This window comes from Cynocephalus volans, chromosome 1 (genome assembly GCF_027409185.1).
Source record: "Cynocephalus volans isolate mCynVol1 chromosome 1, mCynVol1.pri, whole genome shotgun sequence".
NCBI lineage: Eukaryota > Metazoa > Chordata > Mammalia > Dermoptera > Cynocephalidae > Cynocephalus > Cynocephalus volans.
This window is the reverse complement of record NC_084460.1, coordinates 190,341,229-190,358,645: the sequence shown is the minus strand read 5'-3', so window position 1 is coordinate 190,358,645 and position 17,417 is coordinate 190,341,229. Positions and strand designations below refer to the sequence as shown.

At 37.8% G+C, this 17,417-nt stretch overlaps 1 protein-coding gene across 3 annotated transcripts in view; it reads right to left on the bottom strand.

Annotated features, from left to right (window-relative positions):
* The window catches only part of HSF2BP (heat shock transcription factor 2 binding protein), a 112,157-nt gene that overhangs the window by 39,567 nt on the left and 55,173 nt on the right, over nt 1-17,417 (bottom strand). For all 3 annotated transcript variants that reach the window (XM_063096218.1, XM_063096224.1, XM_063096232.1), the window contains exon 7: nt 16,935-17,038. In XM_063096218.1, the coding sequence (XP_062952288.1) occupies nt 16,935-17,038 (104 nt within the window). The remainder of the gene's footprint in view (nt 1-16,934; nt 17,039-17,417) is intronic.

Sequence of the window (17,417 nt, the reverse complement as noted above, 5' to 3'; positions counted from 1 at the left end):
AGGGTGCTAGATAAGCCATCCACAGTGTCCATTCTACACAGGCACAACCAAATAACTCATGGAAGAAAGGCAATGTGGGTTGTCATCCAAGCTGCAACAGACTCAGGAACTACATTACCCTTACCACTACCTAAAGGACAGTTTTATGTTATGCAAATAAAGATGATAATCTTAAGAATGCTGTGATCTGACACAATACCTGCGGACATGAGCAGAATTCTCCTGCTGCCTCCCAGATTAATAGGCAGGTGAGGTGCCTCCCCTCTGTGTTGCTCCAGGGCTGCAGTTATGTGGCTGCCAGGGCTGTGGTGGAGTCTGCTCTACCTGAGTCTTTGTAGCCTGGTAGGACAGCCTGGCTGTGAGGGGAGTGGGAACAAGATGAGAAGGCACTCCAGGTGTGTACCTTCCAGTTCTAGCCAGGGCCTCCTCTGGAACCATATGACCTTGGGACACCAAAGTTTTTCTCTATAATTTTAGCACTTAAAGTGGTATCTTTGTGTCCAAGAAATATAACCCAACAAATATTTGGTAAATGCTAACTCCCCAATTTCACCTCCTAAAGGGTTTCTTTTTACATCTGAATAAAAAGGGTTTCCGAAATGCTAACGTAACTTAGATTGTCATCAGAAGACTGTTCACAGCTGGAAGGCTTATGAATCATATGGGAAATTTAATTAGCTGAAGTTTAATAATCTTATAAAGAACAGTAATCTTAAGCACCCAGATCTTTCATCAGTGAGTAAATGAAGAACACTCAGTGATAACTATTGTTAAAGAATAATACAGAATTCACACAGAAAAAATTATTACAAAAATTATTCCAAAAAACTTATTCCAATATTTGTGGCCTTTATTAAAACAAACCACCAAAAATGGTGCAAATAACACATTTTAGTAACCTACTTTTATGCCATAAAAGAAACTACTGTTTATAGATGAACTGAAAAAGAATAGTTAACTCCTAGCCCAAGGAAATATTAAGGTCAGCATGGTTTGAAGTAAAATATATTAATTCTTGTTATTTTTGTCCATTTTAAATTGAAAACAAAAAAACTAGATTCTGATTACCCTTAATACAAACATACAAAACTCTTCTTTCACTGAAAAGTCCCCCTAAAGCAGCATTATCCTCACTACCCCAATTTCCTCTCTATCCATTTCTCCTTAAATCCTCCTATTCCTCGCTCTGTACTGTATGGGAAATATGTGCAAAGACCACCAACAGTTCTTTGGTGCCAAAGGCTTTTCTCCATTCTTGTTTTCTTGACCTTTGAGTTATATCTGACTCTAATGACCATTCTATTCTTCTCAAAAAACTCTTTTCCTTTTTTGAAAAAATTTATAAAGCATTTCCACTTACTGTTCTGCTAAATTCTCACAGGCATCTGTTCCAAATAGACAGGCACAGTATTTGTATTTCTGTTGTGTAGATGACAAGCCAGAGAGTCACAGAACTGAAGGGACTCACCCAGAGCCACAAACTAGAGAATAGTAGAAGGGGGACTGGGCCATCCTCTGGCACCTTGACCTGCCTCTCCTGACCGGAGCTCCCTCAGGCCCCTGCATTCCTCTGCTTGGGCCTCTGGCAGCCTTGCTGTATGAACCTTGTTCTCTACCTTCTCAGCCTCTGCTTTGTCACCAGCCTATCATGTTAACCCCAAGCTTTTCATCTCCAACTACCTTTTGCATATTGCCCTTTGGGTTTGGTTTATTGTTTTTTGTTTTTTACTGTGACCTCAAACGGAACATATCCCAAACCAAACTCATATTCCCATGTAAACTCACCCCCCTTTTTAAATGTGCCTATGAGTTAATTATACCCTGATCAGACTATAGTAATTTTTTAGATTACTCTCAGCTTTTTGAATTGGACATACGGAAGCCAAATGTCTTCTGATATCTTTCAACATATGAAGTGGTCGTTTGACCACTTAATTCTATCAATAAACAGCTAAAAATCAAACATCTAGATTATGTTTCTTGTTAAGATTATCCCATGAGAACAGCACTCTCCTGTGGAAAGACTGACTTCTTTGTTCTACTGGACCTTCTGACGGACAAGTTTCAAGTTAATAACATTTGAGGGGTTTTTTAAAGTCACAAATCACATTTGTCAGACTAACAGACTAAACACTAGGCTAATCCAAAAGTATTAGCAAAAATATCTGACCAACATAATAAAACATTTGTATTGAAAATCACTGTCAGTGAAGATCTCATGTTAAATATTTTGCTTTTCTATCAAGTGGCTATCCATTGTTCATATAAAAAAGAGGTAGCTTACTAGAATCATTATATATATATAGTACTCTTGCAACACCACACATTTAGAATTCTGGAGACATGTAACTAAACTTTCACTAGTAACCAAACCCCTCAAGCCTTTTCCTGTGGTATAGGACATAACCAAATTCCACATAACGGCTTTTCATCTGTGTCTGAGATGACGTAGAGCTGTGTACAGACTGAAGTCTTTTACTCTTTCACATGAAATGTACTCTTGAGCACCTCCTATGTGCTGTTGATGCTCAGGATACATCAGTGAAGCAAAGAGCCCGGCCTTCTTGGGGCTCTCATTCCAGTGTGGAAGACAGATAATAAACAACTGTACAGTCAAGGACACTATACAGTCTGGTAAATGGAAAAAGATGTGGACTCACATCTTGGAGGAGAGGAATACACTGCCCTCACTGAAAGGAAAATAATTCTTTAACCAACTTATTAAAAGCAGAGTCATTTATGGAAGATGCTAGGGTAACTTAAAATTTGAGAGAAAGGGAAGCAGCCAGGCCTAGGCAGGAATAAACCTGACTACAAGCTGCAGGATTCCTTCTTGCATCTTGTCTCGGCACTTCTGTCCTGGCTTCGGTGACTGAGAGCACAGATAAACTTTCTCCAAGTGGCCAGGAACATGGCTACAGGCAGCTGTAGAGTTACACCTAATAGTTCCATGGCCCAAGAGTGGAAAAACATATTCTTCTTCACCAGCTTGAGCCAGAAAGTACCAGAGGAAGGCTCTGGCCCAGCTCAGTCCACTCACCCCCCACTGAGATCACCACTGTGGCTGCAGCCCTACAGCTGGCACTGCCACTCTGGCCACACTGGCCAGTGATCAGGGGAGAAGGCCTGCTACAGCAGATGATGGTGGTAGCACACTGAGCAGACCAGGGCAGCAGCCCCACAGAAACTAAGTCAAGGGCTAACTTCCACAGCCTGGCGTCCCATCACCCCATCCAAGGTACTTTGGGGGACCTAATCTCAGTCTAGACTGAGGTAACAGGTCTTAGGGTTCAACCTGGGGAGTGAGCATAACAGGAGTAGTCTGCAGGTGGTGCTGGGCCAGAGGTATGTAGTGACTAACTGCTTGCAGGCAGGCAGGTGGTGGTGAGAAGACACAGAGGCCTGGGAAGAAAGTGGAACAGATTCAGAAGACCCTCAGAGACCACCGGGCTCGGGTCAGAGAAGAAATGGAAAGTAAAGCCATCATTGAGGCAGGAACCACATGGACAGCTAGATGACTGCTGCACTAGAGGCAACTGTGGCCTAAGGGAGCCAGACCCCATCTCCCAACAAGCACTGAGCTGCAGAGTCTTCCTGCTACAGTGGATGGAACTGAGACAGCAGCTGTGGGGCACTGGGAGAGGCAGGCATTTGATAACAGAAACTATAAAGCAAGGAGGTGAAAGATCTGTACATGGAAAACTATAAAACATCAATGAAAGAAACTAAAGTAGACACAAATAAGTGGAAAGATTTCCTGTCTTCATGGATTAGAAGAATTAATATTGCTAAAATGTCCATACTACTCAAAGCAATCTATAGATTCAATGCAATCCATATCAAAATTCCAATTGCATTTTTTCACAGAAGTAGAAAAAACAACCCTAAAATTTATATGGAGCCAGAAAAGACCCCAAATAGCCAATATAAATCTTGAGCAAGAAGAATAAAGCAGGAAGCATCATATTTCCTGATTTCAAATTATATTACAGAGCTATAGTAAGCAAAATGGCATGGTACTGGCATAAATACAGACTCATAGATCAATGGAACAGAATAGAGAGCCCTGAAATAAATCCACATATCACAGTCAACTAATATATATATACATATTTTTTGGCAGCTGGCCAGGACAAGGATCTGAACAGTGAACTAATTTTTTTACAAGGGTACCAAGAATACACAATAGGGAAAGGATAGTATCTTCAACAAATGGTGCTGGTAAAACTGTATATCCACATGCAATAAAATGGAATTGGGCCCTTATCTTACACTATACACAAAAGTCAACTCAACATGCATTAAAGATGTAGTAAGACCTGAAACCATAAAACTCCTAGAAGAAAACACAGGGAAAAAGCTCCTTGACACTGACCTGGGCAATGATTTTTTGACTAAGAAATCAAAACCACAGGCAAAAAATGCAAAAACAAACAAGTGGGATTACATCAAACTAAAACCTTCTGTACAGAAAAGGAAACAATCGAAAAATGAAAAGGCAACCTACAGAATGGGAGAAAATATTTGCAAACCATATATCTGATAAGGGGCTAATATCTAGCGTGGTTCACTTGTACATGGAACTCATGCAACCGAACAGCAAAAAAACACATAACCCAATTAAAAAATGGACAAAGGACCTGACAGATATTTCTCCAAAGAAAACATACAAATGGCCAACAGGTATATGAATAGGTGCTCAACATCAGTGATCATCCAGGAAACGCAAATGAAAGCCACAATGAGATGCCACCTCGTGCCTGTTAGAATGGCTAGTATTTAAAACAACAATAACAACGAGTTGGCAAGGGTGTGGAGAAAAGGGACCCTCCTGCACTGTTAGTGGAAATGTAAACTGGTATAGCCATTATGGAGAACAGTATAAGAATTAAAAATAGAATTAGCATTTTATCCAGCAATTCCACTTCTGAGTACATACTCAAGGGAACTGAAGTCAGGATCTTGAAGAGATATCTGTAACCCCACGTTCACTGCAGCATTATTCACATTACCCAAGATATGTAAACAACCGACATGTCCATCAAAAAAATAATGGATAAAGAAATTGTGGTATATACATACAATGGAATATTATTCAGCTTTAAAAAAAGAAGGAAATCCTGCCATTTGTGACCACATGGATGGACTTGGAGGGCACTGTGCTAAGTAAAATAAGCCAGACACAAAAAGACAAATCCTGTAGGAACTCACTCACATGTAAAATCTAGAAGAGTCCAACTCATAGAAGCAGAGAGTAGAATGGTGACTGACAGGAGCTGGGGGAGTGGGGAAACTGAGGAGATGTTGGTCAAAGAGTACAAAGTTTCAGTTACGCAGAATAAAATTCTGGAAATCTAATATACAGCATAGTGCCTATAGCTAATAATACTGTATTGTATACTTAAAATTGCAAAGAGGGTAGATCTTATGTTAAACCTTCCAGTAATACTACTCATAAAAGGGGCGGGAGGAAACTGTGGGAAGTGATAGATACGTCCATGGCCATGATAACTTTACAGGTGTATACTTACCCTCAAATTAATTGAAATGTATACATTAAATATGTACAGCTTTTTATATGTCAATCATGCCTCAAAAAAGTGGTTTAAAAATAAATGAAAATAAAAGAAACCTAAAGTCTTTCTCCTGCCAACAAGAAACGTACAGTGTTGTTGGAGACAGCTGGTGTCCGCAAAGCAAGTAACAAGCGAATGCTCCATTATGCTGTCTCAAGTCAAATGGGAAACCAAAGGAGAAAGAATACCATGAGAACTTGGCTTCTAAGAGGCATGACCTGAGCTGGGCCTGAAAAGACAGGCAGGCATAGGAAAGACAGAAAGAAGGGTGGTGGAGGGGGACAAAGATATGAGAATCCATGCAGAGTACTTGAGAAAGAAAAGACCAGGAAAGGGAACAACCATTCATCCAGCAGCTCCTGAATTCCAGGCACTTGGGGGACACTTAACACACACGACCTCCATAACTCCCACTGTGCAGATGAGGAAAGAGAGCTCGAGAGTGGGTCACCATCTTGTGAACAGTCCTACAAGAATTCCATAGCAGAATTCAGATCTGACCTCAGGGCTGTAGGTATTTCACGCCCAAGCTCCTTTGCATGGGCTTGGGAATGAGTAGACAGCACAGTGAGAGGCAAAGAGAGGGAAGACTAAGTGTGGGTGCTAAGAGTCAGACAAAAGCATTTAGACTAAGACTTAAAGAGAGCTCTATGTTATTGACCAGAGGCATAATGTGACCAACAAGGATTCTTTTAGGACATTAGCACACGAGAGTGAGAGCAGAGCATGGAGCACAGCCAGCTAGGAAGATGCCGCAGTAACCTGGGTATGAGGTGTCAAGGGAGGACAGAGCAACACGAGAAACCTTTCACACAACAGTTGCAACAATGAAACACCAGCCCTGCCTACGTCACACTGGACACACAGCAAGGGGGCCCCACCAGCATCACTCTGTGTCGTTTTCTTTCAGCCTAAAGGACTTCCTTTAATTTTTGTGTAAGGAAGGTCTGCTAGCCATAAAATTCCTGTCTTTCCTTATCCAGGAATGTATTTACCTTCATTTTTGAAGAGCACTTTTGCTAAATCTAGAACCCTTGGTTGACAGTCTCTTTCAGAGCTTTGACTATGTCATCTCTCTGCTTTACAACCACTGTTTCTGAAGAGCAGCGAGCTGTTATCTTATTGTGGTTCACTTGTACACGCTTTCCTCTTGCCAATTCAAAGATTTTCTCTTTGTCCTACATTTCCAGCAATTTGAGTATGATGTCTAGATGTAGATCTCTGTGTTTATCTTACTTGGAGTGCACTGAAATTGTTGGATGAATAGATTGTTTTTCAACAGAGTTAGGAAGCTTTCAGCCATCTCTTCATTTCTGCCCCTTTCTCTCTCACATTCCCTCTTCAGGAAATACTGTACATATGCTGGTGTGCTTGACGATATCCCACAGGTCTCTAAACTTTGGTTGTTTTTTTCATTCTTTTTTCTTTCTGTTCTTCCAATGGATAATCTCCATTGATCTAGCTTTAAATTTGCTGATTCTTTACCACCTTCTCAAATCTGCAGTTGAACCTGCCTAGTAAATCCTATTTAACTTTTGTTTACTGTTTTCCTACTTGTACTTTCTTAGTTGTTTCAACTACTCAAGTTCCTCAGCTGGATGTTTTGCTCTCCCGTTTTCTGCTTTCTTCTTTTCTAGTGTAAGCATTTAAATTAAAAACTTTCCACTAAATACTGAATTACATGTATTTCATTAGTTTTGATACATAATACTTTTATTATTTAGTACAAAGTATATGATTTCTATTATGATTTCTTCTTTTATTCATAGGTTTCTTAATTTCTACACATGGAATTTTACTAATTCTTTCTATTACTGATTTCCAGCTTCCTTGTTTTGTGGCCAAAGAAAATACTCCATATGATTTTGGTCACCTGAAATCTGTTGGGACTTGACTTACAGCCCAGAAAACAGTCATTTTTTTGAATGATCCATGTGTGCTTGAAACAAGTACATATTCTCTAGTTGGATGCAGTGTTTGATGTATCCAACAAGGCAGTGTGGTTGCACTTTTCAAATCAGTCCATATCCTTATTGACTCTTTGGTCTTTCTGATCTAGCAATTATTGACTGAGGTATGTTCAAATCTCCCTGATCACTGGGGATTTGCAAATAATTTCTTATACTTTTTCCAGTTTTTCTCATTTGAGGCTATGTTAGGAGGTGCATGTATCAGTTCAGAACTGTTACATCCTCCTGGCCAATCGATGAGAACCTGCTGGTATATGTTCCCTTTTACTCTCAAGCTTTGTTCTTGACTTATGTTTTAGATGGATCTCTTATAAATAATACATGATTGAATGTTTTAAATCCAGTCTGACAATACTATCTTTTAACTGGGTCATTTAGTCCATTTACATTTATCATAACTGCACACGTATTTGGATTCGCTGCTTCCATCTTATACGTTTATTTTTCTGCTGTTTCTCTTTCCTCTCTCATCTTGCCATCCTTTGAACTATTTTCCATATTCCATTTTATCCTACACCAAGGTACAGGGAATATGTTCTTTCCTGTCATCTCCATGGCACCCTGGAAATTTTAACCTGTACTCTTACAGAAGTCTAAAATTAATTATTACTTTACTCTCCTTCTGAATAGGACTAAGGATTTAGAATGCTGAAACTCTGATTGTTCTGTTTCCCATCACATGTGCTACTCTGCCCCTGCTGTTTTCATTGTATCATTTCTATTTTTGCTGTGTTTTATACATTGTTTGTTTAGATTTAGGCACCTGTTTGCAACACTCTTTCGGATCATCGTTCTTCCTAGAATCTTGTACCCTACTTCTGAACTCATACCTTCCAGAAGGGTATCATTTAGAATCACCTATTGGGAGGTTCTATTGGTGACAGACTCTCTCAGTTTTTGTTTGTCTGAAATGTCTTTATTTCATCCTAAAAGATATTTGGTGAAGGGAAAGAGTTGACAATTATTTTCTCTGCTGCTGTTAAGGGTGCAAATACCAGTCTAGGTGTCATTCCTTTGAAGGCATACATCTTTTGTCTGCCTGCTTCTAGGGTTTTCCTTGCTAAGAAGGGTTTGATATGTTAATCCCTTATTTCTTTATATATTAAACATACTTATTTGATATTGGCCTGATAATTCTTACATCTGAAATCTTCTGTAGAAAGCTCCAACAGCAGACTTGATCAAACACAGAAAAGAATGAATGAGCTCAAAGACATAATATATGAAATTATCCAATCAAAGGAGCAAAAAGAAAAAAGAATAAGGAAAAAGGAAACATGTCTGCAGCAATTATGGGACTTCTTCAAGTGAAATAACATCCATATAATTTAATACCTGAAGGAAGAGACCTAGAAAGCATATTTAAGAAAATAATGGATGAAAAATTCCCAAGTATGGAGAAAGATAACAGCCACCAGGTACAGGAAGCTCAGAGGTCACCCATCAAACTCAATTCAAAGAGGAACACCCCAAGGCACATCATAAATTATGAAACCAATCAAATCAAAAACCAAAGACAAAAAAAAAAGGATACTGAAAGCAGCAAGAGAAAAGAAACATATAACATTCAACTGAGCCCCAATAAGACCCAGTAGAAATCCTACAGACCAAGAGAGAGTGGGATGATATATTCAAAGTGCTGAAGGAAAAACACTGTAAACCAAGAATTCTGTATCCATCAAAACTAACCTTCAAATATGAAGGAGAAATAAAGTATTTCCCAGACAAACAAAAGATAAGGGAATTCATTAACAATAGACCTGCCTTACAAGAAATGATAAACGGAGCTCTTCAAGCTGAAAAAAGATAATGCCAGAATGTAACAAAACAACATTTGAAGGTACAAAACTCAGTAATAAATGCACAGACATTCTCAGAATACTCCAATGTAGTAAGGGTGGTAAATAAACCACTGACTTTACTATTATGACCAAAACACAAGCCCAACAAGATAGTAACAAATTAGACAACTGTATAAGAGATGGCAATACTAAAAGATATAACCTGAAACAACAAAATGTCAAAAAGGGATGGTGGGGGGAAATGATGTCAAAGCCTAAAGTTGGCTTTGGTTTTTTCCTTTATCTTAGCAATCAAAGGTAAGCTATTACTAGTTTAAAATAATCCATTTTAATTACAACATTTTTTTTTGTAAGCCTCATGGTAACTATAATGCAAAAACCTATAATAGACATACTAAAAATAAGTAGCTAGAAATCAAAATATACAACCAGAGAAAACCACTTAATCACAAAAAAAGACAATTAAGACCAGAAAAAAGGAAAAAGGGATCTACAAAACAACCAGGAAAAAAAAGTAACGAAGGGGTAGTAACAAGTCCTTATATATCAATAATAACTCTAAATGTAAATAGATTAAATTCCCCAATTAAAAGACAGAGTGTCTGAATGGATTATAAAACAAGAATCAACAACATTCTGTCTACAAGAAACTCACTTCACCTATAGGACACATATTGACTGAAAGCAAAGGGATGAAAAAAGAGCAGGAGTAGCTACACTTATAGCATGTAAAACAGACTTCAAGCAAAGGAAAGTAAAAAAAGATAAGGAAGGTCATTATATTATGATAAAGGGATCAATTCAACAAGAGAATATAAGAATTCTAAATATATATGCACCCAACTCCAGAGTAACCAGATATATAAAGCAAATACTAGTAGACCTAATGGGAGAAATAGACTCCAATACAATAATAGTTGGGGACTTTAATACCCCTCTTTCAGTGAAGGACAAATCGTCCAGACAGAAAATTAACCAAGAAACATCAGAGTTAATATCCACTCTAGACCAACTACACTTAACACTTATAAAATGTTTCATTCAACAGCTACAGAACATACTTTTTTTGGCAGCACATGGAACGTTCTCTAGAATAGATCACATGTTAATTCACAAGACAAGTCTCAACAAGTTTTTTACAACTGAAATCATGCCAAATATCTTGCCTGACCACAAAGGAATCAAACTAGAAATCAATAACAGAAGGGGCATTGCAAACTGTACAAATACATGTAAGTTAAACAAGATGCTCTTAAACAAGAAATGGGTCAGATAAGAAATTTAAAAGGAAATTTAAAAATTCCTGGAGACAAATGAAAATGAAAATACAACATATCAGAATCTATGGGATATAGCAAAAGAAGTTCTAAGAGGGAAGTTTATAGCAATAAATGCCTACATCAAAAAAGAAGAAAGACTTCAAACGAATAACCTAATGTTACACCTTAGGGAACTAGAAAAACAAGAATAAACTAAACCCAAAATTAGTAGAAGGGGAGAAATAAAGACCAAAGCAGAAATAAATGAATTAGAGATTTAAAAAAACACAAAAATGTATAAAACAAAGAGTTGGTTTTTCAAAAAGATAAACCAAAACAATAAATCTTTAGCTAGACTAATGAAGAAAAAAGAGAGAAGACTCAAATAAATATGAGAAATGAAAAAGGAGACATTACAACTGATACAAAAGATAATAAGAGCATATTATGAACAACTATAAACTAACAAGCTGCAGCATGAGATATTTAGATTAGATATAAAAAAGAAAACTAACACCTATTTAACACCTACTACATTAGGTGTTGATCCAGGCACTATTGCACATAAATACACATTAAGACTCTTGAGGTAGAAATTCCCATTTTACAGATCAGAAAAGTGGGATTCTAAAAGTTAGGTAAGTCTGCAAGTAGGAAAGCTGGAATTCCAATCTGGATCTAATGAATCCAAAGCCCATGTTCTCTAAAATATGCCAAATGTCCTAACAGTTATATAAGTTGGAACTGATTATTCAGAGGGGTAATGAGATCTTTTTTCCTAGATCCTTTAAAATTCAGAAGAGATTCTTATCTGCCTAGTATATTTTCATAAACTAGATCTACCTAAAAGCAAAGGAGTAGTTGGAGCCAGTTTTCGAATTCTTAGTCCTAAGCAGTTATGATAGTTTAGATTCTGAAGACACGAACAGCAACACCACCAAGCACCAAATATTATTTTTCAGGGAACTGTTTTTGTTCCTGTTCTCCCATTCTATAATAAAATATATCCATCTTCCTAAAATATGTACCAAATTCTGTAACAAATTTAAAATGTAAAGTTAAAGAAATTCTATGTATAGCACAGGGTCAAAGATCCTGGGCTTGAGAAGACCTTGTTTTGTTTGACCTTGGAACAAATGATTCTAAAGACATCAAGTAAGATGACCCTGCAATAGATTTACTAGGGTTTGTGCTGTGTGCACTGTGTTGAAATAACCAGTAAACTTAACGGATAAGAAAGACCAGGATGCCCTAGAAGCAAAAAGTTGCATTAAGACAACAACTATCCCATATTGTCCATAACCCAAAGTCTAAGCAGGAAAAATCCACCCAAGTCAAAGACCACTATCACTGATGAGTGCCAGGAACTAATACTACTGGGTTTCTTGGTACTGATACAGCTGTATAAACAAAGTTGAAATGCATAACAATTTCACTCACCCCTGGAAAATTCCTGGAGTACCACAGCTAGAAGGGGCCACAGACAACATTTAGCCTAAGCTCCTCTTTTTATGAGAAAGTGAACAACCTGCAGAAGGCAGCTGAAGGATTGCTGGCTGCACACTAGCCTCAACAGAGACAGGCATATTGTGTCAGGGCAAGCCAGACTTAAAGACAACTAAAGGTGAGAATTCACCCAGGACAAAGGCTTCTATCTCTGAGGCACTTCCTGCTGAGAAGCAGTCCAGTCGAGTGGCCAGAAGACAGGATCTGAGCCAGGTGGCCAGGGCTTCCGATCTCAGCTCCACTCCCTAGTAGCTGTACAACCTTGGGCAAGTTACTTCACCCCTTAGTGCCTCAGCTTTCTCATCTATAAAACAGGAACAATAATATTTACCTTACAGGGGTATTGACAGGAATAAATCTGTGAATGTCATAGTCTATTTTGTGTTGCTATAACAGAATACAACTGGGTAATTTACAAAGAAAAGAAATTTACTTGCCACAGTTCTGGAGGCTGGAAAGTACAATATCAAAGTGTCAGCATCTGGCAAGGGCCTTCTAGCTTGTGTTGTCCCATGCAAAAGGTGAAAGGGTGAGAGAAGGCAAGACAGAAACAGCCAACAAGAGGGGGCCAAACTCACTTTTACAACAAACCCACTCTTGCGATAATAAACCCACTCCTGTGGCAATGGCATGAATCCTTTCACAATGGCAGAATACTCATAACCTAATCACCTCTTAAAGGTCCCACCTCTCAACACTGTTGCACTGGGGATTAAGTTTCCAACACATGAACTTTGACAGTGAATATATGTAATGCACTTAAAGCAGTGACTGGTACTCAAAAAGTATTAGGTACTCCTTTTTTTTTTGGTGGTAGGCTGGTACAGGGATCTGAACCCTTAACCTAGAGATTACTATTTATTCTCTCCCTCTCACCACTGCCACCCATCCCACAAATTGGTATTGTCTCCATGCATATGGCCCAAAACAACTAGCCAATATAGTTTATATTGGCCAATAACCTTAAGGGTCAGGTTCAGGAACTGCCTCTGATTCTATGATTCTCAAGAGAAAAAAGCTGTTTGGTCAACCTTGATGGGTGAGTGTTATCATGGAGTACAAACCTTGACCTTCCCTTAAACTGTGGAAGGTCTGAGGTTTTACCATACTTGCGAAATAACAAGTTAGCATGATAGAAGAAGACACAGACTCTTGAGTCTGAGACATAGAGCTTTAGTACTCACAGCAATGGCCATAGCCAGAGAGTATCAGCATTTCTGCCAACTCAAGACCCGACTCTACAGGGCCTGTACATGCTGTGGGCTGCATTACAGGAGAGCAAACCCAGGCTCAGGGAACCCAAATCTTTTATAATGGGTAATAAGCCTGCCTTACTTTTGCCCTAGACAGAAACATTTTCTTTATTACATGAATGTAAACAAACCCACCATTTGCTCTTAGAGACAGTATCTATAACCTTCTAAAGACATTCGCTATACACATGTCCTTGAAAAGATATCCAGAAAAAAAGGAGGTCAATTCTCCTGTTTATAAGACATGAAGAAACAGGAGAGACTCCTGTGTCCCAACAATATCTAAATAAATGAAGATGTACACTTGTGTTCATGGATTGGAAAACTCAATATTGCTAAAATGTCATTTCTCCCCAAATTGAACTGTTGATTCAACACAATCCCAATAAACATTCCAACAGGACTTTTTTTTTTTTTGGTGGAAAGTGACAAGCTAATTCTTAAATTTATATAGAAAGGTAAGGGGCTTAGAAATAGCCAAACCAACTTTGAAAAAAAACTAAGTTGAAGGACTTATACCACTTGACTTTAAGATTTATTATAAAGCTATCAAGATTTACTATGAAGTATGATATTGGCTTAACGATACAAAAATGAATCAGTGGGACAGAAGAGTCCAAAACTAGACCCTCACATATATTGTCAACTGAGTTTCAACAAAGGTGCAAAGGCAACTCTCTGGAGAAAGGAGTCTTCAAATTAAATGGTGCTAGATCAACTAGACAGTGTCACACAAAACAAAGAACAACAACAAAAAACACCTCTTGCCACAATTTAACTCAAAACAGATCATTTACCCAAATGTAAAATATAAAACTATAAAACTATTAGAAGAACTCACAATATAAAATCTTTGTGACCTTGATTAAGGCAAAGATTTCTATACCAAAAGCACAATTCATAGAAGAAAACAAATAATAAACTAAACTTCATCAAAATTAAGATCTTCTGTTCTTTAGAAGATGCTCTTAACAGAATGAAAGACAAGCCACAAAGTGGGAGAAAATATTCTTTCCCACATATTTCAAAAAAGATTCATATATAGAATGTATATTTTAAAAAACTCAATACTCAACAATAAAGAAACAAACAACCCAACATTTTAAAAATGGACAAAAGATATATAAGAAAATATATCAAAGAAAATATATAGATGGCAAATAAACACATAAAAAGATTCTCAACATCATAAGTCATAACAAAGATGCAAATTAAAAGCACAGTGAGGTGCCATAACACCCTTATTGGAATGTCTAGAATTAAACAGAATGACTAGCACCAAGCATTATGCAGCAATTGGAATGATAATACACTGTTAGAGGGAATCTAAATTGGTACAACTACTTTGGAAAATAGCTTGGCAGTTTCATAAACACTAACGTACACCTATCATATGACCCAGCCATTCCACTCCTAGGTATTTACCCAAGAGAAATGAAAGCATATGTCCATGCAAAGACTTATACAAGAATGTTCACAGAAGCTTCACTTATAACAGCCACAAGCTGGAGACAACCCAAATGTCCATCAACAGCTGAATAATTTATGGTATGCCTACATAATGGAATACTATTTAGCAATAAAAAGTAATAAACTACTAATACACACAACAACATGGACGGATCTCAAAACAATTACATTGAGCAAAAGAAGCTAGGAAAAAAATGCAAATTCTACGATGCCATTTACCTAGAACTGCACAGAATGAAAACTGAACTACAGTGCAGGAAGACGAGTGGTTCTGGGAACTGGGGAGCACAGGGGCAGGATGGAGGAACCACAAGAGCACCAAGGGCCTTTTGGAGGAGATGGGCTTACTCATTACCTTGATTGTGGTAATGATTTTACAGGTGTATATTTACATCAAAACTTATCAACTATCCACTTTAAATATAAGCAATTTAGGCCACACATCCAGGCCAGCAATGGAGCCAGCCTGACACCTAGGGGACCTGAAAGACGAGGCCCGTGGGCATTAGCCCCACTCCTGCTGTCACACATCCAGGCTAGCAACAGACCCAGCCCACCACCCAGGGTGTCCTGAGAGATGGGGACCATGGGCCTTAGCCCTGCCCCTGCTGCACATCCAGGCCAGCAATGGAAACAGCCAACGCCCAAGATTCTGAGATTCTGAGACGGGAGGACCAGGGCAGCTCCACCTCTGCCTGCAACCAGATCCTAAAATGTACTTATTAACCATGTGTCTTTCTTTGGAGTGTGTGACTTATCTGTTCATGTCCTTCACCAAGTTTCTGATTAGATTTTTCTAAGTCATTTTTAAGAGTTCTTTTTGCAATAAGGATGTTAATCTTTGTGTGTTTAAAAAAACAAAAGTAGAGAACAGAATAATGGTTACCAGAGGCTGGGAGGGGTGGGGGGTGGGAGGAAGATTAGGGGTGAACTAATGCAGACAAAACTATGCTATCTATCCTGAGTGAATCATTTTGCAGGATATGCATGTATTGAAACAACACAGTGTACCCCACAAAAATAAATATAAGTAAAATTGAATTTAAAAAAAAATATATATGCCAATTTATTACATATTGATTATACCTCAATAAAGTCGTTAAAAAATAAGCATTCACCACCAAATGGAATTAAAGCTCAAAAACAAAGATTAATTTGAATTACAAAAAAAGAAGAAAAGTCCATGTTTTGCATACCTAAGTGAAATGTATACCCAGTAAATAAATGCGTGGTGTTAAAAATTATGATAAAATTGCGATAAAACTTTAGATTAAATTGGTGGTAGGGGTGAAGAGGAAGGGAAGCAGAAAAGATAAGCTTTTTATTTTAAAGAAAATTTTTTTTAAAACACACACATTATATACATAGTCATGTCCCACATAATGTTTTGGTCAACAACAGACCACATTTATGACAGCAATCCCATAAGATTACAAAGGAGTTGAAAAATTCCTATTGCCTAGTGACACTGTAGCCATTAAGTTACAGTTGCCTACAGTATTTAGTACAGTAACATGTTATACAGGTTTGTAGCCTGGGAGCAATAGGCTATACCACATACCTTAGGTGTGTAGTAGGCTATACCACGTAGGTTTGTGTAAGTACACTCTATGATGTTCACACAATGACTAAATCACCTAACATAACGCCGTCATTAAGCAGTATGTGACTGTGCATGTATACACACAAATATATAACTTCAGAGCTGCACTATCCCTCTGATCTCTTTTTACCCAATTCTTTAACAATGGGACTTCTCCTTTATTTAATATTCAGAGTCACACCACATACAGTACTGTACTGTTCACAAAGAATGGGATAGGTTCATGCTGGTTACCAGCTATTTTAGAAAATAATTTTTTCTTTGTGTGTCATAGAATCACCAATAAATCACAACTAAATTGAAAGCAATACTTCAGAAACAGAACTAGAAACAACTTAGCATGCCAATGAATTTTGTATAATATGGATCATTTTTAAAAGAAATAACTTGAGATGATCAATCCTCATTTCTAATACTTTAAAACTTCCTTCAGCTACAGAGGAATAGCTATATAAACGATACAAGAGGCTATACAGATAACCATCCCCCCCTTACCACTCAAAAGCCACCACAGCAAAGGAATGAATCCTGGGCTCTCGCTGATGTATTTCAAGCCTTTCAAATTGATACTCATGTTGTACAAGGACATCAGCATTAACCTGAAATATAAAGAAAATGGTGTTGAAATGTTGGTCCATTCGCACTGTATTTCACCCTAAATTTATCTCCTAGTTAAGAGGACCTTAACATATTTAGAAGTTTCTTTACATTTCAGATGTCCAATTCTACAATCTGGAAAATAAGCATAGTAAGTATAAGGAACATGAAGTAGTATTTGCCTAGGTGAGGCTACAGGAAAATATGAAACTTTAGCAATGATATCACATGACACCACCTTTTATAGGCTCACGTAATCAAGAGACATGAATGCAGAAAAGGTCTCACAGGAAACCTCACAAACCACATATATTGATTCATCTCTTTTATTATCAATCCTCCATTTATATACAGGTAATCCTCAGTTCATAAATGTACTGT